The following is a 26389-nucleotide window of genomic DNA, read 5'->3' as shown; positions in this document are numbered from 1 at the left end:
GAAATTAAAGTTATTATATTAGATTAACTTTACCTTTATTAATCCCTCAGGAAGGTTCCTGCGGGGTTTTCACACAGCTGAATAAACGTTAAACAGAAAACTAATTAAACAAAGTGTGCGACGGTCGAGAGTTTACGCCAGCGCCCGGTTATATTTTAGATAGCAAGGAGCAGACGGCAGAGTTTCACTCCACCGAGGGAGCTCGTGACGTATACGTGACGGCTTTCATTAGACCACGAAGGCTGGGTCCTCAGGTGGAAGCAGCCTCTGAATTTGGACACCCCCGCTGTTTCCGGGCCGGGCAATAATAACGGTGACATTTAACGTATTTTATCTGATAAATAAACACTGTAAAATGTATTTATCCCCCACCCCCCCCAACAGCCCTTTTGAATGTCTTCCTAATTCTGAGGTCTCAAGGTTGGCAAGTATGGCCACAACACCTCACTCTTGGAGCACTTTTTTGCCATATGTATCGCAAACCACGTCTCAGCTGTTTGTGGAGGTAAAATACGTCCGCACAATTACGCTCAGCCATTGTTGTGAGTGCGCACGCCAAGGGGCTGCGAGACATTTATACAGCCGTATTTCGCACATGACTATGAAAGGCAGAAGAGGAAGTAGTTCCTTTGAATGTAGACAATCCGAATGTTATAGTTTCTTTCCACTGTGTTCCTGTTAATGATAAACTACAAATTTACCCTAAATTAATAAAATATCGATATTTTTATGTGAGAATCGATTCTAGAACATAAATGATTGGTATCGGAGGAATCGATATTTCAGGATTGATCCGCACATCACTAGTCACCACAGCCTGGATGTGGACTGTTTACATTTTTATTTCTGTTTTGTATTGAAATGTGTTTACCTTTCCTGTTCCATCTCAGCAAAACTGTTAAAACAAAATGTAAAAAAAAGTTATAATGGCGTGTCTGGTAGCCATGTGAAGACGTGTTGTACAGGGCACCTCAATGGACTAACCTTTTTCATAATTCCATTGCTCCAAAACTAACAAACTTTTAATAACATTACGATAACACGCCCGTGTGCTGCTCTGATGTACTTTTTACATCTTCAAAGCTACGTTGTCATGTCCATCTTTTAAGAACCGGGTGGATCTGCAGGACAGACAGATGAAGGATGGAGACGTGTCTCTGATTCTGAAGGACGTGACGATTAGTGACACTGGAACATACGAATGTCGCGTCATCAATGGAAGACCAAACCGCGGACGGGTTGCCCTTTTGAAGAACGAACCCATTTGCATCCTTTACCAGAGTGTTGTTGATCCTCCAGGTGAGTGAGTAGAGTTGAGTGTGTGTGTGATCAGAGGTGAAGCTGCTTCCTGGTTGTTGATGTTTGTTTCTAAAGATGTTGTTGATGAGACTTTGTAGAAAGCAGCTGGTCTGAGTGATGTGATCAGAGTGCAGTAGATAATGTCTGACAGCAGTTTGAAGAGGAAATGGATTCTGTTCTGTTCTTCACTCATCACCTACCTGACAGCTGACACCTCACACCTGTTTCTCACCTGCAGGTCAGACAGGAGGACACACAGAGGATGGATCTGTTGGACTCATAGTTAGTCTGTCTGCTTGTATCTGTCTTGCTGCTCTGGTTCTAGGTTTCTAGAGGAAACATAAAATGTCTAGTTTGAATCTTAAGACAGAGTTGTGGTTCAGTGTAAAAATAAAAACATTTTATTATTTAAAAAGCTATTTTATTTATTTTATTATTTTATTTGGGTAATTTTTATCAGATCAAGATGCTGGAGAAGTTTTGATGATCACTGTCATCAACATATCAATATATCAAACTTTCAGCAGAAAGCAGCCAGTCAGACAAAGTGATTGGTTGTCACTGGCTGGTAGGGCTGGAAACGCAACCAGCCAGTGACCCCTGGGGAGTGGGATGGAGGGAAAAGGTGTGAGTCACTGAAAACGAGGGAAACAGGTGTTTTTTCAACCCTGCTAAATTGTCTCCAAAAGACTCACTATGGTGGCTATTAAACACTGGAGCTGGACCATAAACAGTCACTATGAGACCTCAATAAAAGACTCAACAACGATTGTTTCTAAAATATGTGGCCCATTGCACATAGTCAGTATTGCCCACATGCAAAAGACCCAAAACATTTTTGGACTTAAATTCATGAGACTATAATCAGTGTATTGACTGATATTGTTTATGTCTGGAGGTGTTCTGTCAGCAGTCAGAGGTGCAACGGGATCGTTTTCACCAGAAGACCAGCTGTGGCGTCACCTGGCATTTAAAAACCGTGTTGTTATGTTATGTTATGTTATGTTATGTTATGTTATGTTATGTTATGTTGCTGGCCACTTTATTAGAAACACCTGTTGAAAACGTTGAACTCTCCTTTTTCTTCAAGTGTAAAACACACATTTCAGTGCAGGTAAAACATCTTCATGTTCTCAGTTCTCAGTCCAAAATAAAATAAAATAACATTTTCAAGGATAAAAGACAAGCAGGAAAACACCAGCTTATTGCAGGCACACCTTTTGGTTATTTATCAAAAGAATTCACAAAATCAATTAGTCGTGTCTGTCTGGAGGTCTTTTTTAAGCTCAGTTTTCAGCACCAAGGACATAGAGCAGCACCCTGAGTTTCAGCACCATTAAGTCCACAGACTGGGGAGCTGACTCAGAGGTTTCTCACACAGGAAACAGCAAACACTCACAAGCTTTAAAACAAAGTTAAAACCCTCTAAGATTTCTTCATAAATTGAACTCAGTTATTATTAACGATGATGTTCCACTCTCCTGCTGCTCAACCTGTTGTACCTAAGGGCTAAAACAGACAAACAAGAAGAGAAGAGGTATGGACAAGCCTGCACAGACTCTGGTAAATCACAAGACTTGGGGTGTGTTTTTCTGGGGGTGGACATAGTAAGCAATGAACCAACCATCTTAATCTCAGGGTGGGAATTGTGTTGGATTTATTCACTCACACCTTGGTGGCTGAAATCAGTGTTTAAATGCAAGATCATATAAATGACATGTGCAGTGCATTATTAGTATTATTTTTTATCATTATTATCCATCCATACATCTTCTTCAGGTTATCTGGGTCCGGGTCGTGGGGGCAGCAGCCTAAGCAGAGAAGCTCAGAACTCTCTCTCCAGCCACCTCCTCGTTTAACTGACAGCACTTTAAAGTCTGAAGGACGTCTTGTTTTGCTGAATCCTGCTGTTGATGGGACAAATTGTTCGTGTGCAGTTTGGGAAATGAAAAATATGGTATTGTGCCATTTTAATCCTTCGGCATTTGTTTGATTTTATTTCTCATTTCTCATAAGATGAGTAACGGATTCAAAAAGGAGAAGATTCAGTTTAATCAGCTGCAACACGAGCTCAGTAATGTAAGTATCGGAAAGTATCCACACAAACCTCTGAATCTCAGCTAAAAGCGCATTTAAACCATTTGTACAACCACCAAACACAGCAAAAACAACAAACAGTTAAAAGTGCTGTTGTTGTTCCATTAAATGCCCATAAACAAACACAAAGAGCTTCGTTAACACAGATTCATGGCCAACCAAGGAAGCAATACATTTAAAAGCTGAAACCAAACCAGGTTTATTCTCTTGCCTCAAATGATTAAAAAGAGGTATCAGTCATGCAAATCGGTCAATAGAAGCTGAAACAAACATATTAAGCATGTAAATAAAGTAAAATCATTTCTGCTGTTCAATACCTAAGACATTTCAACAGATGGTGCTAAAATGTCCCAAATGGCAAAATGCTATTTCATTAAATTATTGTTATTCATTAAAAGTGATGTCAATTTCCACTGTTTCACTTCAGCAGCATCAATATTTGCACAGACAATGTTCATATGTTGATTCCTGGATTTCTGGACTTAAATGTGAAGCGAATCATATTTTGAAAGTGGTTTTAAAAAAAATAAACAAAACTAAAAATAAATTAGATGAGGAAAAAATCAAGATACTCGAATATCCCAGCCTCAGTAACTTTGACACAATAATATCTGCTGTAATATTTACACCTCTGATGAACTCTCACAAGTGTTAACTTTATTTTGATACCAAGATTGTTTACACAGAGTTCGTAATTGCAGAGAAATGCTCATTTTGGACATGTGACTTTTGAGCAGGAAGCTCAGAAAGCCCCTTGGTGCTTAACATGTTTTAAACTCCGCCTGAGCAGTCAGACGGCATATTTGTAAATCAGTACATGAAGGTGTGGCACTCTCACAGTGTTCAGGTGTTATGTTACGCCTCCTTCCAGGCAGCAACTCACCTGTGTGTCCGTGTCCGTGTCCAGGTGTGGAGTGGAGCTTGTTGTCCGCGTGTGTTTGAAGAAACTGTAAGTTTGCTTTGGTTCCTTCTTTAATACTTTGGCTGTTTTTTTCTGCTCTGTGATGTTTGGACCTGATGTTCAGCTATTATATCAAGACAAACTTTAGATCACTCTTGTGTTTGAAGACAAATCCACATGATTATAGATTATTGATTGGCCAGAATCAAACAGTTTGATGTACATTCATTCATGTGACAGTTTCAGCTGCTGCTTACAAATCTGATAACATGGAGAATTTGGTCCCACACTGACGGCACTGACGAGGAAGATGCTTGTCTTCTAAATCACATGACCACTACTATTTACAGTAAAACTGATGTGATCAGTTTAGCTGCAGGGCAGGTGTGACACAACTATGCTGCAAAGCCTCATTGTTCAGGAGTGAGTCAGTGTGAGAGAGAAAATGATGCGTTTGTTCATTAGGGCAGAGTTTTGAGAAGCTGCAGTTAAAATAAAGAAGATTTGTTTTCATTAAACTGACATTTTTTGTGCTTCAGCTGGAGACACTTTTGTTTTGAAAGTGTTTGGAGTATTTGTTGTTTCTGAAACATGAGCTGGAGTAAATATGATCAGGAATGCTTCTATCCTCCCTTGTCTCTTATTTACATCCTCTGTTTGTGGAAATCTCCCTCCTCTCCTTCCCGCCCCTTTTTCCTTCAGAAGTGAAGCGCTGATTTGTTCAAGATAGCAGCTCATTTCTTTTTAAATACAACATACAGCAAATTTGGTCATCAACCAAGCACAATGTGTAAGTTCTACCTCGTGGTACTTTATGTAGCGGTGATATCTGCAGTAAGCAGGACTGAGCCTAAAGGGGGCATGGGGTGTTCTTGACTATATTTATTTCAAGTGTTTAGTTACATTATTTTTAGGGCTGTCAAAGTTCATGCATTAACACAGATTAATACTTCATCATGATTAATGCAATTAAAATTTAAAATGCAATTAACCCATCTGGAGCACAAAATGGACAAACTGCAGAAACGTGGTGACATTTCAGGGATTTTAAGTCATTCTGTGCTCCAAATGGACTAATTGCATTTAAATTTTCAGTTCAGTTTGGTTGCTCACAGGAGCAAGAGCTTTCCTTATAAAACGCTGCTGTTGGGTCTGCGTTTCCACAGGCCCCGCTAGTTTAGAAACGTATTCTCGTTAACGACAGAAACAAGATGAACATCTTTTACTTGCTAGCAAGGCAAGGCTGGTCAGAACCCAAGCTCTTGGAGCTGAACGCTCCTCACTTGTCTCCTAATAAACTTCATCTAAGTAGCCTTCCTCACAGCCTTTTATTTCCATGACACAGTTTACACAACAGTTACATTTAATGTTTCTTCCGGCAGTAAATATAAACAACGATAGTATTCAGGAAGAAAAAATATTACATATATTTTTTCATTATAACTCTGGTTTTACATGGCCACATTTTACACAACTTAAAAACTGGTATATAGTTTACAGTCCACACTTTTTCTGTCAAATTTTCCGTCTGTCCTGCTCACATCTCCAATGGTTGTCATTAGCGTGTCTTTGCTAGCTTTGCTAGCTATACCAGTGTCGGCACATGAGGACGCTGTAATAGCTTGTCAACGGTGTTGATTAGCTGCGGATATACAAATGTGAATTGCAGTCACCGGTCACTTACTGACTCACACTACAAAATAGCACAAAATGAATTGTTATGTATTTATTTTAATTTCAATTCAGGTTGGATCTTTTGTTGTTGTTGTGTGCAACGCTGATTTTCTGTGCACGTGTCAGCAGTGTGTGATTGTGCACGCGCACAGCTTAGAGGGAACATTGCTGCTAGGCATTCCCAGCACACCCTCACTACACTACACTGATCAACATATTCACTTTACATTCACTGTGCCTTACAAAAACTTGGATACAGCATACGAAAAGCTTGAATCTTTGCCTTTTGCACCCTAACTGTGAAAGTAAAAACAACTATTTGTTATGTATCATCCACCCGGCTCATGCTCAGTTTTTAATCTGATTTAGTGGTGAGTTCAGAATAATCATACTAGGTGATGTTAACATCCATGTAGATGCTAGAAATGACAGCCTAAACACTGCAATTAAGTTGTTATTGAAATCAATTGACTTCTGCCAAAATAAGTGCACCCACCAAATTTTAATTTAACTGTGAGTTTTACACCTGATGCCTTTCCTTAAACTAAATCCTAAGGTGAGTTTCCAAACATATCAAATGAGTACTACACAGTGGAGACACCTGATCCTGACAGTCGATGTACACATGAATGATTTGTATTTTCTCTGCAGGTGAAGGTAGAAAGTGTGTGTGAGCTGATGTGGATGTGAATTCAGCAGCATGGATCAGTGTGAGGACAGAGAGGAGGGAGTCCCTCCCTCTGAAACTACTCTGTGTGGGGAACATGAGAGTCAGACCAAAGCTCAGAGGTGAGATGACCATCTCTAACTGTCCATGACTTTTCTCCATGTCACAGCTCAGCACTCACATCACTGCTCCATCATTATCCACAGGAACCAAACTAGACCTCCACCCATTCGTGTGTCCTTAGAGAGTGACTGGTCTCATGAACGTTTCATTGATTTTAAAGACCAGCAGGTGTCTGCTGCAGAGAGGTGAGCTATTAGTGACATGAACTCCTTGATGTCAGTTTGGTGTCTGATTTGATGTTGTTTCCTGGCCTCTAAACTGCATCTCAAAGAAGGTCACTGAGTGAGGAATTCCTTTATTCTATAAAAAATGTCCAACATGTACTGCTGCTCATTGGACCATCAATAGTCCTGCACAGTGTAAATGACTGTGTTTACCTCTGGGTGGCGCTCTGTTTTTACCTTACCGTCACTAGTTTAGAGTTTCCTTCTGCTCATGGTCAGCCTGCAAATCAGTTTCTCTTTGGCATGATGAGGGTATTCTAAGTCTTCATCAGCTTCTGTGACTGCAAATGAAAAACACTTTTTCTTCACTCACAGGATCAATGGTAGACCTGAATCTGGACCTGGACCTGAACCTGAATCTGGACCTGGACCTGAACCTGAATCTGGACCGGCACACACTGTGTTGAATCATGTCATTAATAGATTTCAACAAAAAAAGTCATCAAGAAAGATGTAACTTAAAGTCACTATTATAATGTCTAAAATTCTGTCAGCGTTTTATTTTATGTGATGAGACCTTGATTAAAGATTTGTGCTTCAATTGTCAGGATCCTTCAGAAACTCAAAACTGAACCTGAACCCAGCTGTGTGTCTTTAGCAAGTGACCGGTCTAAAAGTCAACCCATTAATTTTAAACTCCAGCAGGAATCTTCTGCAGAGAGGTGAGCTAATAGTGACATGAACTCCTTGATGTCAGTTTGGTGTCTGATTTGATGTTGTTTCCTGGCCTCTAAACTGCATCTCAAAGAAGGTCACTGAGTGAGGAATTCCTTTATTCTTTAAAAAATGTCCAACATGTACTGCTGCTCATTGGACCATCAATAGTCCTGCACAGTGTAAATGACTGTGTTTACCTCTGGGTGGCGCTCTGTTTTTACCTTACCGTCACTAGTTTAGAGTTTCCTTCTGCTCATGGTCAGCCTGCAAATCAGTTTCTCTTTGGCATGATGAAGGTATTCTAAGTCTTCATCAGCTTCTGTGACTGCAAATGAAAAACACTTTTTCTTCACTTACAGGATCAATGGTAGACCTGAATCTGGACCTGGACCTGAACCTGAATCTGGACCTGGACCTGAACCTGAATCTGGACTGGCACCCAGCTGTATGAACACCGTGTTGAATCATGTCATTAATAGATTTCAACAAAAACAGTCATCAAGAAAGATGTAACTTAAAGTCACTATTATAATGTCTAAAATTCTGTCAGCATTTTATGTTATGTGATGAGTCCTTGATTAAAGATTTGTGCTTTAATTATCAGGATTCTTCAGAAACTCAAAACTGAACCTGAACCCAGCTGTGTGTCTTTAGGAAGTGAACGGTCTAAAAGTGAACCCATTAATTTTAAACTCCAGCAGGCATCTGCTGCAGAGAGGTGAGCTGTTAGTAACATGAACTCTTTGAGAACAGATTAAACTGCTTGATCTTGTTGGATATAAACTGCAGTGCAAACATGTCATTCCCTCAATCCCAATTAAACTGTCTCTTAAAAACAAGCCTTTGGTTTCTAAGCTATTGAACTTCAGCAAACAGGAAATAATGCTCGTGCTTATGTTTTCTTCCATCAGTCATATTGTGCTGTATGTTGTAGGACGTTAGAGGAGGTAACACTAACTTTGCTGCACAGATTTCACTTTTACTCATAAAACTCAGAGCATCATAATGACTCAAACACTGGCTATTATTTTAACTTCTAAAAAGTAAAGTCATTCTCCACTTTTTGCCACGTTTCGGAAAATCCATCAAATAAAAATCAAACTGTAATCAAATCAAATCACTTTTATTGTTACATCACATGTGCAGGTACACTGGTACAGTGTACATCATGTGAGTGAAATTCTTGTGTGCGAGCTTCACAAGCAACAGAGTTGTGCAAAAATACAATAACGTAAAACAAGCAAAATATAAGAATCGCTAAATCTGTGTGTGTGTGTGTATACATATTTTACAAATTAAATAGAGTAAACAATAAAATAAAATATATAAAAATATACAGAGTTGGTTGAGACATGTGCAAAATCTGCTAAAAAAAGGTAAAGTTTTCTCTCTTTGTTTGTGCCTTTTGAATATCAGTTCATCTTCTGCTCACTGAACTGTTGACAGAAAGAGAAATTTGAAGCTTTTTGTTCTAAATGTCTGGAGACTTCCAGCATCCATCTGTCCACACAGGCTGTGCTGTTTGACTTGCTGAGTTATGGTAGCTGGTGGCTGCTGCAGAGTCCACTGCAGATAAACAGCTTAAAGTTAGACAAACTTTTAAGGTGGGCAGGAAACTGAGAAAGCTCTAGAGTAAGATGGCCAACGTGTCAAACAGCTGTCAAGGGCAGCATGTGGTAGTAATGACGACCTGTGTAAAGCTGATTTGTGTATGTGAGCTTTGGATAAAAGCATTTGGGGGTTTTAATGTTGTGCATTCAGATCAGAGTCATGTTCAGTTGTTGACCCTTGTAGCTCTAAATGAGGCTAGCCAGCAGCTAATGTAGCTCATGCTCAGTGTTGTTGTTTGAGTCTGTAACTGTGCAGCTCTGCTTTTGCAGCCTGTGGGGTTTGTGGTACTTGAAGGGTTCAGTTGTACTGATTGTGTTTGATTTTTGTGCCAGTTTTGATTTCTAGTTGGAGTTGTTAGCTGTAGTCATTTTGAGGCCTTCCTGCTACAACTGCAGCTCCCCATTATTCAGTGTGACACAGTTTCATACTGACCTTAGATGCAACACTGCTGCATCCTTTAGGCTCATTTACAATCAGCTGCAAATGTCTGATCAGGAGGAAATGAGGGTGTGGATAAGGCATTTACAAGCACTGGGAAGTTTTTCTAATCTTTATGAAGAAAGACTGAACTAGAGTTGGTTGAATTTCAGATGCTACATAATGTTCAGATTTCTATCAGACTACTGGTTGGGAGTTCTCCAACATGTAAGATGATACAGCTTAAAATGTGATCAGTGTTATCGGTGTTAAGGAATAAAGATTTTGGAGTTTTTTTCAATACTAAACAGAACATACTGTCATTAATCACGATATGAATGGTAGGACACTTGAATATGATTTGTATATTTGATTTTTTTGTTCATCATTTTATTATCTGAAAGGGAAACTCATACAAGTACAAATGCAAATAAGGCCCTGTGCAGAAATGACTATGCCCACATCTTTCACCCAAAAAAAATTCCAACAACCAACAGATGATCTAATTCATGTCAAGATGTGTGTGTTTTTTGTTTGTTTGTTTTATGGTGAAGGCTTTTTTTGTGGATTAAATCTTCATGGCTCCTCCACAGAGTGGACCAGGAGAGCTCAGAGGTTCCCAGTGGTCAGCCTGCCCAGCAGCATCAAACACACCTGGACTCCATATTTATGGTCTGTACATGTACAACAACTACTCTGTTCACAGTCATCTCCATGCTGCTCTTTGTAGACCAGTGGATTGCCAGTGTGTCCAACACAGATTTGATGTGTGGCTCCATGATTTCAGTTTGATTAGGTCATTCATAAAGTATTCTGTTCCAGCGGCTGGAGGACAACATCATCACTTTTGTGAGGAACGAGCTGCAGAAGATCCAGAAGGTTCTGAGTCCAGATTACCCAGAATGCTTGGAGAGTAAGAGGGAGGATGATGAGCAGAGGAGCAGCAGAGAGGCATTTGTGAAGATCACAGTGGACTTCCTGAGGAGAATGAAGCAGGAGGACCTGGCTGACCGTCTGCAGAGAAGTAAAATGATTTCTCTAAAGATTTAAGCTGCTGGTTATAACATTAACATTAACTAAAATTTCAAGAGATGAACCAACATGTATTTAAAAAGACCACATTCTGATATGGACTATGTAAAAGATGAACTGATATTCTTTCTTTATTCAGAAAGCCTTGCTGAAGTTTGTCATCGTAAACTTAAATCTGAGCTGAAGAAGAAGTTCCAGTGTGTGTTTGAGGGGATCGCTAAAGCAGGAAACCCAACCCTTCTGAATCAGATCTACACAGAGCTCTACATCACAGAGGGAGGGACTGCAGAGGTTAATGATGAACATGAGGTCAGACAGATTGAAAAAGCATCCAGGAAACCAGACAGACCAGAAAGAACAATCAGACAGGAAGACATCTTTAAAGCCTCACTTGAAAAAGATGAACCAATCAGAACAGTGCTGACAAAGGGAGTGGCTGGCATTGGGAAAACAGTCTTAACACAGAAATACATCCTCGATTGGGCTGAAGACAAAGCCATCAAGGACATCCGGTTTATATTTCCATTCACTTTCAGAGAGCTGAATGCGCTGAAAGAGGAAACGTTCAGCTTGGTGGAACTTGTTCATCACTTCTTTACTGAAACCAGAGAAGCAGGAATCTGCAGCTTTGAAGACTTCCAGGTTGTGTTCATCTTTGATGGTCTGGATGAGTGTCGACTTCCTCTGGACTTCCACAAAACTACAATCTTGACTGACCCTAGAAAGTCCAGCTCAGTGGATGTGCTGCTGATAAATCTCATCAGGGGGAAACTGCTTCCCTCTGCTCGCCTCTGGATAACCACACGACCTGCAGCAGCCAATCAGATCCCTCCACAGTGTGTTGACATTGTGACTGAGGTCAGAGGGTTCACTGACCCACAGAAGGAGGAGTACTTCAGGAAGAGATTCAGAGATGAGGGGCAGGCCAGCAGGATCATCTCCCACATCAAGACATCACGAAGCCTCCACATCATGTGTCACATCCCAGTCTTCTGCTGGATCACTGCTACAGTTCTGGAGGATGTGCTGAAAACCAGAGTGGAAGGACAGCTGCCCAAGACCCTGACTGATATGTACATCCACTTCCTGGTGGTTCAGGCCAAAGTGAAGAAGGTCAAGTATGATGGAGGAGCTGAGACAGATCCACACTGGAGTCCAGAGAGCAGGAAGATGATTGAGTCTCTGGGGAAACTTGCTTTTGATCAGCTGCAGAAAGGAAACCTGATCTTCTATGAATCAGACCTGACAGACTGTGGCATCGATATCAGAGCAACCTCAGTGTACTCAGGAATGTTCACACAGATCTTTAAAGAGGAGAGAGGACTGTACCAGGACAAGGTGTACTGCTTCATCCATCTGAGTGTTCAGGAGTTTCTGGCTGCTCTTCATGTCCATCTGACCTTCATCAACTCTGGCATCAATCTGCTGGAAGAACAACAAACAACCTCCAAGAAGTCTAATTTATTTGGGAAAAAAAGAAATTTTAAATCTTTCTACTGGAGTGCTGTGGACAAGGCCTTACAGAGCCAACATGGACAGCTGGACTTGTTCCTCCGCTTCCTCCTGGGTCTTTGTCTTAAGACCAATCAGACTCTCCTACGGGGCCTGTTGCCAAAGACAGGAAGTAACTCACGGACCAATCAGAAAACACTCCTGTACATCAAGAAGAAGCTCAGCGAGAACCTGAGTGCAGATAAGAGTATCAATCTGCTCCACTGTCTGAATGAACTGAATGATCGTTCTCTAGTGGAGGAGATCCAACAGTCCCTTAGTTCAGGACGTCTCTCCACAGATGAACTGTCTCCTGCTCAGTGGTCAGCTCTGGTCTTCATCTTACTGTCATCAGAAAAAGATCTGGATGTGTTTGACCTGAAGAAATACTCTGCTTCAGAGGAGGCTCTTCTGAGGCTGCTGCCAGTGGTCAAAGCCTCCAACAAAGCTCTGTGAGTCATGTGGTTAGCTTTTTTTCCCTTCATCCCTTAAATTCAACTTGAAAAGAAAAAAAAAATCATCAATCAATCAACCTTAACCTTAAAAAAATGAAGTGAATGATTGTCAACAGTTGCAGACAAATTTTTGGTTTGTTTTTTTTGTATATTTTTCACACTTAAATGTTTTGCGTCATTAAACGCATTGCAATATTAGACAAAAATTACTCAAGTAAATCCAAAATTCATTTTTTAAATTATGATGGCTTCTATTTCCTAATAAAATATATCAAAACTTTGTTGGCCCTGTATGCAAAAAGTAATCCAACATGCACTCTTGAAAACTGGCAATGGTGCTTTCACATTACTGTGGAGGAATTTTGAATTAATCTTCTTTGGAGAGTTTTTTTTATTTTATTTAGCCATTAATTGTTTAAGGACACATCCAAAGAGAAAGTGAGGTAAGTGACAGAAGTGATGGAAAGTTAAGTGATAGAAAAGAAAATGCTATAGGTTACATCAGATACCAGAGAGTTCGCGGGAAACAAAACAGAATTTTAGCTCAGAATTAAACACTCAAAGATTACATCAACTGATGCTTCACAGATAGTTATGAAGAAGGGTGAATGATGAAGAATTCCGTCAAGTCTCTAACTGAGAATGGAGAAAATGAAAAACAAATAAAAGAGACTGTCATAGATATCCAAACTGGTGGCTGGAGACCATGTCCTATTGCAGCAAAATACTGTAATTTCAAACAGGAACAGGTGAAGAGTCACAGGGAGCAGAAGGAACAGATTTCAGCATGAGGTGGTGCAGCGGGCTCAAGGGCCAGTACCAGGGAAGCTTAGGTCCAGGTGGAGGTAATCAGACTAATGAAATTTCTGCTTTTAGTGATGCCGGCAATTGGGCTGTGGAATATGGAGAGTGGGTTCAGTGGAAAACTGATCAGTCATGGAAAACGTCAGCTGGAAATATTGTGTGGAAGTTAAATAAACTGAAACGAAAGAGTCACCTGATCATTGTTTGAGGGCCAAGTCATTCACAGACAAACACACACAAGCCACTGTTCTATCGAAATTTTAAATGAATGTTCTCACATGTGGATATATGATATACGATATGATATATATGCCCTTGTAGAGCAAAATCAGGTAAAAAGATAATTCTTTGTTCTTACATTCATCAGGTCCCAATCAGCCCAAATAGCAAATAGAAATTAAAAATGCATGGCATCAAAGAGTTTGGGTCTTAGGAGGTTAACCAGCTTAAAAAACTACCACTGATGTAGATTGCCTAATAGGAAGACAAATATCATTCCAAAGCTTTGAGGCCATAATCGAGACTGTTTGGTCTCTTCTAAGATTCAGCCATGATTTAGGAACTGAGAGCAACAGCTGCTCAGCTGACAAGAGTAAACGAGGGGGGACATAGTGCTTCAGCAGATCGGACAAATATACAGACTCCAGACCAATTAAGGATTTAAAAAACAGTAAAAGGATTTTAAAATAGATTCTAAATTCAGTTGGAAGCCAGTCTAAGGAGGCCAGAACAAGACAAATGTATACAAATGTATGCTAACGGTTTCAGATTTTCATTTGCTTAAAATTTTGAAAACCATGTATCATTTTCGTACCGCTTCACAATTATGTGCAACTTTGTGTTGGTCTATAACAGAAAATCTTGATAAAAAACATATAAGTTTGTGGTTGTAATTTGAGAGCGTTACATTGGTTTCATCTGAGCAATTTTTCTATTTGTTCCCGACTTAACTATGAATTGTACTGCATAATAGATTTTGTTTTTGTTATTTAAGTTAAACATTAAAATTGTTTGAAGTTGTTTTTTTTAACTGTTTGTTTTCCAGGTTTAGTGAATGTTTCCTCTCAGAGAGAAGCTGTGAAGCTCTGTCCTCAGTCCTCAGCTCCCAGTCGTCTAGTTTGAGAGAGCTGGATGCAAGCAACAACAACCTGCAGGATTCGGGGGTGAAGCTTCTGTCTGTTGGACTGCAGAGTCCACACTGTACACTGGAAACTTTGAGGTCAGATAAAAGGATAGTTATTTTTCATCAAATTATAATGAAACAATTAAAACTCAGCTAATAAAGGTCAAATTAATCTACTTGGTTTTGTAATTCAGTAATTTGTATTATTTCTCTTTCAAGTAAATTGCCAAATTTCTAATGTGTAAAATTAGATGATCGCAATTCTTGCTGCCTCTGAAATGACAATGAATATGGCTAAATGTACTAATTTTTTCACTGAACTATTGGTACATTTTGCATCCAGTCTTTTTGTTTTCTTTATTTTTCAAGACTGGGTGGCTGTTCCCTCTCAGAGAAAAGCTGTGAATATCTGTCCTCGGTTCTTAGCTCTCCGTTGTCTAGCATGAAAGTGCTGGACCTGAATAACAACAACCTCCAGGATTTAGGAGTGAAGCTTCTGTCAGCTGCACTGACAAATCCAAGTTGTATGCTGCAAACTCTGAGGTCAGATCAAATAATGTTTTATTTTTCATCAAATTATATAATTTGCTGTTTTATAAAAAGCACAGCAAATAATGGTCACCATCAGCAATCCGTTGGTGTAGTTTTGTATTTTTCACAAGTTCTAAATACTAAATTAACACATTTCTGTGTTTAAAATAAAGAAGTAATAATTCAAGCCTGTCCTGAAATAATAGTAACTATTATCAAATCTAATAAGTCGTCATTGCACCACCAATACACTTTAATTTCATTGTTTTTGTTTTTGTGTTCCTTTTTTCAGACTGAGTGTTTGTAACCTCTCAGAGAGAAGCTGTGAAGCTCTGTCCTCAGTCCTCAGCTCCCAGTCGTCTAGTTTGAGAGAGCTGGATGCAAACAACAACAACCTGCAGGATTCAGGAGTGAAGCTTCTTTCTGTTGGACTACAGAGTCCACATTGTACACTGGAAACTTTGAGGTCAAATCAAGGACTGTTTATTTTTTATCAAATGATTTTTTTTTTAAATCATAGTTACTAATGATCAGTTTCATCATTTGTATTTTAGTATTTGTCTTTATTTATTAATTACATTAAATTGCCACAGTTCTGATGTGTTTGAAATAAAGGAATAACAATTCCAGCTAGATATGAAAGATTATTATTATTATTATAAAACTCCCAACTCCTTAGTACTCTATCAATTCACTTTAACCCATTTTTGGTCTTTTGCTCTTTATTTCTAGACTGATTGGCTGTAACCTCACAAAGAAAAGCTGTGAAAGTCTGTCTTCAATTCTTAGCTCCCAGCCCTGCAGTCTAAGAGTGCTGGATCTGAGTGATAACAACCTACATGACTCAGGAGTGGATGTTCTGTCTGCTGGAGTGAGAAGTCCATACTGTAAACTAGAAACTCTCAGGTCAGGATTAAATCACTTCCACTCAGTATTACATTACCAAATGAATTACTAACGCTTATAGAATTGTCAGATATTTTAGTTTCCCTTGGTTAGAGTCTAATAAGACTCTGAACTATCTGTAAAGCTTCACCAAGCCAAACAAAAACAGCAGTGTGCTCCAGCAGATGTGACTTTTTTTTTTGTTGCAAGCTGCCATGTGACAAGACATTCTATGAGCATCATGGATCCTTTAAAATGGTTAATGGCCTGCATTTGTATAGCGCTTTAGGGACTAGCCCTAAGGACCCCAAAGCGCTTTACACTACATTCAGTCATTCATTCACACACTGGCAATGGCAAGCTACATTGTAGCCACAGCCACCCTGGGGCGCACTGACAGAGCGAGGCTGCCGGACACTGGCGCCACCGGGCCCTCTGACAACCACCAGTAGGCAAACATGGGGTTAGTATCTTGCCCAAGGATACTTGGCATGCAGCCAGGAGGCAGCCTGGGATCAAACCACCGACCTTCTGATTAGTGGCTGACCTGCTCTGCCACCTGAGCTACAGCCACCTGAGCTACAGCCACCACCATTTAGTTTTAGTCTTCATCTTAGTCTTCATCTTTCACGTCCTATGAAGTGTTCAAAGATATATTGTTTTGTATGTCTGCAGTCTGTCAGGCTGCCTGATCACAGAGGAAGGCTGTACTTCTCTGGCCACAGCTCTGAGCTCCAACCCCTCCTATCTGAGAGAGCTGGACCTGAGCTACAATCATCCAGGAAACTCCGAAATGAAGCTCTTTTCGGCTGGACGGAAGGCTCCACGCTGGAGACTGGACACTCTGAGGTATTGAGAGAATGTCTGATAGAGGTGGAAGAGCTGGAAACATTTCCTGTGTCCTTCACTCTTTGTTTGTTTTCATATGGATGTGACATGAATAATAACACTGAAGAAAAATTTTCAGGAACAGAAACACTAATCTATCTGAATGATTAAGATATTAATGTAGGGGAGTTTACAAGGAGACATTTTTCACCAACAATAACTGTCTTTTGCTCTTCACATATTCACAATTTGCAGAGATATCTGCATGTTTATACTAGTTCAGTCATTTTTAAGAAAAACCGTCTTCTGTTCGACCTGATTCACATTAGATTAATCTCCCTACAGAATCATTTCTCTGACGAGGTCTGCCTAGCTTCGTAAAATGACTGGAAGCAGGGGAAGTTGTTTACCTAGCTTGACCAAAAGTTGAAAAATGAATCATTTGTAAAGTGTTAATAAAGCTAACTCTAGTTGAACCTAAAAAGAACAGGATAATGATAAGTGTTATTGTAAATTTAATTAAGATAATTAACTTGTTTGATGACCTTATGCAGGTTTATGAAACACAGAGTGAGTGAGATAAAGAGTGATGGTGGAGATGGACTACATACACAGGAGCCTGATTGTAAAATGCTCTGAATTAAATGCTGAGGATTAAAAAAATTAATTCCAGGTGAGGAAGTGATGAAAAGAAGCCTTAAATAGCCAAAAGGAAAAACTACAAAATCGGTAAACACAAGGTGGGAACAATTCAATTTTATTTATATAGCGCCAAATCACAACAACAGTCACCTCAAGGTGCTTTGTATTGTAAGGTAGACACTACAATAATACAAAATACAAAACCCCAACAATCATATGACCCCCTATGAGCAGCACTTTGGCGACAGTGGGAAAGAAAAAACTCCCTTTTAACAGGAAGAAGCCTCTGGCAGAGCCAGGCTCACGGAGGGGCGGGGCCATCTGCTGCGACCGGTTGGGGTGAGAGAAGGAAAACAGGATAAAGACATGCTTTGGAAGAGAGACAGAGATTAATAACAGATATGATTCAATGCAGAGAGGTCTGTTAATACATAGTGAGTGAGAAAGGTGACTGGAAAGGAAAAACTCAATGCATCATGGGAATCCCCCGGCAGCCTATGTCTATTGCAGCATAACTAAGGGAGGATTCAGGGTCACCTGAATTAGAGATAGTGTCTGTCTCCTGAATCCAAACTGGAAGCTGGTTCCACAGAAGAGGGGCCTGAAAACTGAAGGCTCTCCCTCCCATTCTACTTTTAAATACTCTAGGAACAACAAGTAGGCCTGCAGAGTGAGAGCGAAGTGCTCTAATAGGGTGATATGGTACTACAAGGTCATTAAGATAAGATTATTTAAGACCTTGTATGTGAGGAGCAGGATTTTGAATTCAATTCTGGATTTAACAGGAAGCCAATGAAGGGAAGCCAAAACAGGAGAAATATGGTCTCTCTTTCTAGTCCCTGTCAGGACTCTTGCTGCAGCATTTTGGATTAGCTGAAGGCTTTTCAGGGAGTTTTTAGGACATCCTGATAATAATGAATTACAGTAGTCCAGCTTGGAAGTAATAAATGCATGAACTAGTTTTTCAGCGTCACTCTGAGACAGGATATTTCTAATTTTAGAGATGTTGCGCAAATGGAAGAAAGCAGTCTTACATATTTGTTTAATATGTGCGTTGAAGGACATATCCTGGTCAAAAATAACTCCAAGGTTCCTCACAGCATTACTGGAGGCCAAGGTAATGCCATCCAGGTCTTTATGTCTTTAAGACATTCCTGCAGTTTAACTAATTAACCTTGTGCACGAGAAAATGCTAACTTCCTGGTTTGAGACCGGATGTGGGGTTGTACATTTCCGGTAGCTTTACTTTGCGGTCAATCGCTACTCCGAAGATATACTCCAAAATCATGTCCAAAACTCGAAAACGGAAAGATCGCGTTAAGTTACAAAGAGGAGAAGGTGGGAACACTCACCACTGTTGTGTCATAAAAAAATCTAATGATCAATTTTGAGTTTAAAGAGTTTAGATCGATCAGTTGTTTACATCACTCAACACAAGCAGAACTGCATTACTGCAGCAGAAGACACATCATCGTCCACATTCAGAAGCATATCTCTGTATAGTGACTGGTCTTATGATTTAAACAGGCAAATGTTCAGCATTCAAACTACAGGTGAAGAATAGTCAAACCAGATGTTTCCGCCGTTATGTCGAGATCAGCTATTCAAGTACACACCTACACAGCATGTTAACAAACCGTGAAAAAAGCCACACAAAAAATGAATGATTGCTGGTAACGGTTTCTATACATTAGTATTTACGAAGGGTATGTTGTGACTTACCTTAAAAATTACAGCGGTCCCTCGCTATAACGTGGTTCACCTTTCACCTCGCTGTTTCGCAGATTTTTTAGTGCAAGTTTGCATGCTTTTTTTTATGTCACATTGTGTCCTGCGTCCTGATCGCTGCAGACAATCTCCTCCGTGACGTCTCTCCTGTACAGTACAGAATCGCTGCATCGATCGCTAGTAGTGTGACTCTGAAGTGCAGTACTGTATGTCCACGATGTCCACGAAATGCTTTGCACCGTCAAAAAATAAAATTGGCTACTTGATTTCACCTATCGCTGGTTATTTTTAGAACATAACACCCATGATAAATGAGGGACAGCTGAGAAATATAACATTTGAATCCATTTTCTCTTTTGCCCTGAGGCGCGGGGAAAAATATCACAAGTCGATGAACATCATTTACAGATATATTGGGTAAATGCCCAAAACATCTTTAGAAATGTAAATCGCCGCTTGATTCATTCACTTGCTTAACTTGTTTTGGACCGTAAACCAGCCGCGAATAGGACACCGGAAACAAAGCTCCCCACAGGAGTTTCCGCACCGGAAGTAGCATATGCTAACGTGCACATAGTCAATTGGTGTGTGTTATCTGGCTTCATGGATAGATAAAGCTGGGTGTCATCTGCATAGCAGTGAAAATTTATGCAATGTCTTCTAATGATGCTGCCTAAGGGAAGCATGTATAATGTAAACAGAATTGGTCCTAGCACTGAACCCTGTGGAACTCCATAATTAACCTCAGTGTGTGAAGAGGACTCTCCATTTACATGTACAAATTGGAGTCTATTAAATAGATCTGATACATTACAGTACCTGTAATGCCTACAGCATGTTCTAATCGCTCTAATAGGATATTATGGTCAACAGTATCGAATGCTACACTAAGGTTTAGCAGGACAAGCACAGAGATGAGTCCACTGTCAGAGGCCATAAGAAAATCATTTGTAACTTTCACTAAAGCTGTTTCTGTGCTGTGCTGAGCTCTGAAACCTGACTGAAACTCTTCAAATAAACCATTCCTCTGCAGATGATCTGTTAGCTGTTTGACAACTACTCTTTCAAGGATTTTTGATATGAAAGGAAAGTTGGAGATTGGCCTATAATTAGCTAAGACAGCTGAGACTAGGGATGGCTTTTTAAGTAAAGGTTTAACTACAGCCGATTATTAGAGATTGCGCGTATATAAAACATGTCCCCGGCTCCGAACCATAGTACAGGGACCTCTGGGTAATATATAGGCTTCCGTGTCAGGGTCGTAGCCATAAAAACTAGCTTTACTGTGTTGTCTAGAGAGAGGCGTTGAAAGGCTGCTCCAGTGGAACTTGTTGTTTTGGAGGAAAACACGAACACAGTGTACAGTCGAGTCTTAATAGCTTACTTATGACTGGGCTCGTCAGGCACTCTTTTTGGCTGCAGTGGTTATTATTATTTTTACATGCTTCATACATTCTATGCTATGCTATGTAGTGTTAATTATAATTATAATTTTTTTTTTTTTTTTTTTTTTTTTTTTTGTGTCCCGTTTGGATCTATAGCCATCAGAATTGTTGTCTTGAGGCCAAGAAAGATGCCAAGCGGATTTATTTTACCAAGTGGATCATCATGGCCTTGCCATATTGGTCCATTTGGTTGACCTTTATTATAATTATGAATTTATTTTATTTTCAGTTACAAACGGGACAGACATGACTGTGGGATAGGACAGGGGGAAAGAATGAAAGAAAGAGAGGGAGAGAAAGAAAACCAAAGGGGAGAAGAGACGGTGAGAAGGGGGGGGAGAAAGAAAGAAAACAAAACAAAACTCCTGGGTCACCTGTATGGAGAAAAAACAAAAAACAAAAAAACAGAGGAGACAGCAAACAACAAAGAGCAACATAATAATAGAAAAAAAAGCACCATCACAATAAACTAGCTAGTCATAGATATCAATAGTTACTAAATAATAGACGATATTGTTCAGCACGCAAGATAGACAGCGCACAGTGTGCTTTGAGGCAGCAGCCAAGAAAGCTTTAGTCCGCGTCTGTGAATACCCATGTGTGCATACCTGTGTGGATCAGCATGCTTGCATTCCAAAGGTTTCTCCATGTAATGATCTGCTAGGGAGTGTGGGGAGCCACAGCCCTGTCCTTTATGGTATCAAGCAGGTATGGAGGAGATCAAAACTCCAGACATCCAGAGGCCCCCAGAACACAAGAGACCAAGGAAGACCCACAGAGGGGCAGCTGCGCCACTGTCCCAGTAAGAGCTGAGGAGAGTCCCAGATGAGGGCTCATTCAGCAGCCGCGGAGCAGAAGCCAGGGGGAGTTGCAGTGACGCGCCCGTGAGCTCCGCCGGCAGCCAGCTAATTAATTATAATTTTTGAATAATAATTAAAAAAAATATTTCATCACATCATTATGTGGGCTGCAAGTAGAGGTGACATGGACGTTGTTTGGGTTTCCACTAGAGCAGGGCGATATGACCAAAAATATTTATCACGATATACATTTGAAAATTTGCAATAACGATATAACTGACGATATAATTGATGCTAGACAAAATACTTTACAACTCCACAACTTTATTATTGCAAAAAACCCCATCAATGTATTTTCACTTAAACAAGCAGCTGTTTTTTATGTGCATTAAAGTTATATAAAAAAATAACAGTGCAAATGAAAATTCCTTGCTGACAGTTTAACTACAAGGCATTTCCAGTGGAAATTGGCCGACATATCCTCAGCATAACCATGTATAATATCCACAAAACTTAAAAAGAGGTTACACACACACAATACAGTAATATTATGTTGAAGCACAGTACGTATCACTCCGCGAGGCTCCTGCCTACGATAGCTGTAATGCTCTGACAATCCATCAAGCGGTGCGAGTTCGTAGCTTAGCAAAGTCGCACTAAAATATTTGACAGATTTTCGAGCGCCATGTATGACATAAAATCGTTTCGAGGTCAGTAAACACAACCAGAATTCATACATAAGGCACACGGGATTATAAGGGGCTCTGTCGATTTTCAGAAAAATCAAGGGATTGATTTTAAGTGTGCCATATTTTCCTAAAAACACGGTAATAACAACGGCCCGCTAGTGTAACATATGTGTTAAATACTTGTGAATTTCACCCAAAACACATTTTTTTTGGATTAAATATGTCATTTTTGCATCTCGGTCTCCTACCTGTGTGATCTGAGTCTGTGTGCGTTCGAGTGTGTGCGCGCTGCGTGGTGACGTAGGCGCGTGCATTTGTGCCCCGGTCACAGCTCCTTTCAGCATGGCCGGGGGAGAGGTGTACTGGCAGGCGCGTGACACACACAGATCAGACACATATTTCTGTGTTGCAGATGTGCAGTAAAGAGCCAAAGACCCAGTACTGTCTCCTGCCTCTTACTTTCACGCCAGAACACAACGCAGCAACAACAGGTGTAACACTTGAACGGGTTACACTAGCATGCTCCACCAAAAATAGTGCTTTGTTGTGTATCTGACGGACGAAAGCCAAACCAGTTCCACACCACTGAAGTTGCAGCATTTTTACAAACCAATTCTGGTTCATCTGTTTCATTCAATGATCCGCTTTCGCTCTCCTAATTCTCTGTCGCCGCCATGCTTTTTCCGAAATGTGCGTATGAAAACAAAGGCATGCGCGTTTTACCCATATTCTGTTGCGATATTTCATTTTCTTATTGTTGCCCAATGTTATACCGGTATTACCGTGAATGGTATGATATGGCCCTGCCCTAGTTTCCACTGGCGTGGAATTACCAAAATTAGAGAGGGCATAGCCTAACATATGAAACAGGAAAAGACCACAGTGTTGAACTGCTCCTTTATCAGTGTCTAACAGTGTGTGTATGACAGCCATGTAATGTCCATGTGTTCATGCTGAAAGAGACTGTGCTGGTCTGACCCTCCTCCTCCTTTCAGGGTGGAGCCTGCTGGAGTCCGATGGTTGAGACCTGGTCTGAGGAAGTGTAAGTGTGTTTTTAATGTGATTCATGAAAACAAAGCAGCACACATTCAACCATCTTCAAATTGTCACATCACTCATTCACATCTCTGGTGTCAGGAGTCATCAAAGTGTCAATCAATGAACAGATGATGGATCAATAACTGCAGCTGGATTGTGTTTGTTCTCTCCATCAGATTTCTGTCAACTCACAATCGACACAAACACAGTACACACAAACCTCAAACTGTCTGACAACAACAGGAAGGTGACACATGCTGAGGAGGTTCAATCATATCCTGATCATCCAGACAGATTTGATGTTTATGAACAGCTGCTGTGTAGAGATGGTCTGACTGGTCGCTCTTACTGGGAGGTCGAGTGGACAGGAGACGTTGAGATATCAGTGAGTTCCAGAAGAATCAGAAGGAAAGGAGACAGTACTGACTGTTTGTTTGGATGGAATGATCAGTCCTGGAGTCTCATCTGCTCTGATGATCGTCCTCGTTCTGTCAGGCAAAATAAGACAGAAAAACCCATCACCTCCTCGTCCTACTCTGTCTCTAACAGAGTAGCGGTGTATGTGGACTGTCCTGCTGGCACTCTGTCCTTCTACAGAGTCTCCTCTGACACTCTGATCCACCTCCACACCTTCAACACCACATTCACTGAAACTCTCTATCCTGGGTTTTGGTTCAGATCTCCTGGTTCGTCAGTGTGTCTGTGATGAGGTGAGTGTAAAGAAAGTCCTCCTGTTGGAGAAACACTCTGACTGTTGAGTAGAAAAGAGCGTGTGCAAACAGCATGTAACTATTGCAGTGTTTAAAGTGTGTTAGATGGAGGAGTTGTACAGGGTGATGGCCGTGGGCAAGAATGATTTCCTGTGTCGTTCAGTGGTGCTGGAGTGGGTGGGAGGTATTATCCAACATTGTCTTTATCTTGGACAACATCTGCCTCTCAGACACCACTATAAGGGAGTCCAGCGCGATCCCCACAACATTACTGGCCTCAATCTGCTGCCCCAGCATGTAACAGCATAGAGGATAGTACTGGCCACAACAGATAAAACAAGATAAGCGTTTGAGCAGTTATGATATCAGGGACAATCTAGACATGTGTGACAATACTGAACATGTCACACGACACACCTTAGATGTCATGAATGATCCACTCTCAATGCAGACTGAGAGTGGATCATTCATGGCTTCAACATGTTGAAATGAGCGTTGAAGAAACATTCAGTGAAGTAAAGTTTCCTTCATAGGATTCATGTGAGCATCAGATGAACTTTACAAAGAATCAGTGGATTTATCTTCTGTTTGAGAACAACTTTTAGCACTTAGAGCCATCTTAAGTCAATTTTTTCCACTTCTCACTCACTAACTTCTCATATGATTTCAGATCCCTGCTGTCCCCCACCTGCCCTGTAGGTGGCCTCAATGTGTTCCCACTGTAAAAAAACAAAGAAAAAACAACAACAACAAACAGAATGAAATGACCTGAAATCACTTCAATCTGATGTTTAATGAAAACAGTTCAAAGTCAGCAGATCAAATGTTCAAACCGGAAATTTCTCTGATTGTTGAAAAGTTATTTTTTGATTTTTGATGCTAGCAACATGTTTCAGATATTTGGCTCAGGGCTAACAAAAGGCTGCATCCTCATTGGCCGACCTGCCCATGAACCCTTACTATAACCCAGACACTACCATATGCATGTTTGGATATTAACCCACATAGCAGACAGGTCTGGCCTGGATCTGGTGTCAAGCCAGCACTGCTGGCTGACTTCTGGCATGATAAGTGATATGTCATCCAGATATGGGCCAGGCCTGGTGTAGATAAACCGTTTATGTGATGGCATGTCACATCTGGCCCGATTGTGGTTTGGTTTATGTTGCCCAGCTTCATAGAAAACAGGTCTGGCCCAAATCCGGCATCAAGCTGGCACTTCTCACTGTCTGGTGTCATGGCAAAGTGTATGTCAACCAGATGTGGGCCAGGTCTGGCTATGATGGCACTAGTTATGTTCCTAATTTCCTATTTTAGTTAGAAGACCCAAATGCCATGTTGCAATACTACTTTGCTTTTTTGAGAAGATATTTATTACCAGATATAAACCAGAGTGAATCCTCTCACTGCTCGTGGTGTATCGTTGGTGTTTTGTGTATTTGATAGTGACAGAGATTGGAAATTTAATGAACTGCTTCTTCATCCATGCAGTCTGGCATAAAAGGTAGATTTCCATCTCTACAGGAACATTTTGACATAATCACTCCCAACAAAACTGTCAGTGATGTTACTACTTATGTTTTATATTTGCAATGCAATGTACTGTAATAATAAGGGATGATGAATAAGGAAATGTGTTTGGTGATAATCTATGACAGATGTATTAAATTTTACCTGGAGTGCAGTTTGTTACCTGCAGTTAAATGGCAGCACTTACAGCCTCTAGTATTTTTGAGTGTGATGCTTTAAACTTGGTACAGCTATGTTTTTAGGCCCTTTCTCCTATCATTCCTTGCCGGACCTCTTAAGTTCCACCAGGTTAATTGAGAGCATTAGTGCACAGCCACTGAATCTCAGTGAGATTTTACCTGGATAAATAAATGATTAATGATATATATATATAGATTTTTTTTTTTTAAAGGACATTCACAGATTGGTCTCAAAATCACTCCCTTGATATCTTTTGCAAGTCATTCAGTTCCCTTTTGACAAACCGTAGACAGGCTATCATGTGTCTTTTCCTGAGGTGTGGCTTCCATCTGACCACTCTGCCATACAGGCCTTGTTGGTGGAGAGCTTCAGAAATAGTTGTCCTTTCTCTCCATAGAGCAAGGCTGGAGCTCTGTCAGAGTGACCATTGGATTCTTGGTCACCTACACTCAGCTCATCTTCTACCATTGCTCACATTGGTTTGGCAGCCAGCTCTAGGAAGAATCCTTCCAGACTTCTTCTATTCACAGATGATGGCAACTGCTGTGCTCTCTGGGTCTTTCAGTGCTGCAGAAATTTCTTTACTCTTCCCCAGAATTTTTTCCTAGATACAGTTCTGTCTCAGCATTCTACATAATTAATACTGTAATTCCTTGGACTTCATGGCATGGTTTGTGCTCTGGCATGCACCGTCAACTATATGATCTTATCAAATCCTAAGTTATGAAAAATCATCACCAATCAAATGAATTTTCCACAGGTGGACTCTTATCAAGTTGGGAAAGATCTGAGAGATGATCAATAGATG

At 40.4% G+C, this 26389-nt stretch overlaps 1 protein-coding gene across 1 annotated transcript; it reads left to right on the top strand.

Annotated features, from left to right (window-relative positions):
* The first annotated feature begins 4277 nt into the window (after positions 1–4277).
* LOC147334253 (uncharacterized) lies at positions 4278–26168 on the top strand. The gene is made up of 15 exons (XM_086286813.1): positions 4278–4345; positions 6623–6760; positions 6845–6946; positions 8002–8151; positions 8247–8360; positions 10264–10342; positions 10493–10694; positions 10842–12645; positions 14498–14671; positions 14945–15118; positions 15399–15572; positions 15839–16012; positions 16667–16840; positions 23119–23165; positions 23338–26168. Exons 2-15 carry the CDS (start codon positions 6672–6674, stop codon positions 23865–23867), a joined length of 3987 nt encoding a protein of 1328 aa, XP_086142939.1. The 5' UTR covers positions 4278–4345; positions 6623–6671; the 3' UTR covers positions 23868–26168.
* The last annotated feature ends 221 nt before the right edge of the window (positions 26169–26389 follow it).

This window comes from Aulonocara sp. 'chitande type north' Nkhata Bay, linkage group LG3 (assembly GCF_057382095.1).
Source record: "Aulonocara sp. 'chitande type north' Nkhata Bay isolate Kocher_YH1m ecotype deep benthic linkage group LG3, A_spYH_male_GT1.1, whole genome shotgun sequence".
NCBI lineage: Eukaryota > Metazoa > Chordata > Actinopteri > Cichliformes > Cichlidae > Aulonocara > Aulonocara sp. 'chitande type north' Nkhata Bay.
The sequence above is the reverse complement of the archived record's forward strand: the minus strand, read 5'-3'. Positions and strand labels throughout refer to the sequence as shown.

Excerpts from the sequence above, each read along its gene's own strand:
- LOC147334253 (XM_086286813.1), top strand. The coding sequence starts at position 6,672 with ATGGATCAGTGTGAGGACAGAGAGGAGGGAGTCCCTCCCTCTGAAACT. Across the intron at positions 10,343-10,492 it reads ACCTGGACTCCATATTTATG|CGGCTGGAGGACAACATCAT; the intron begins GTCTGTACATGT and ends ATTCTGTTCCAG. Across the intron at positions 10,695-10,841 it reads GGCTGACCGTCTGCAGAGAA|AAAGCCTTGCTGAAGTTTGT; the intron begins GTAAAATGATTT and ends TTCTTTATTCAG.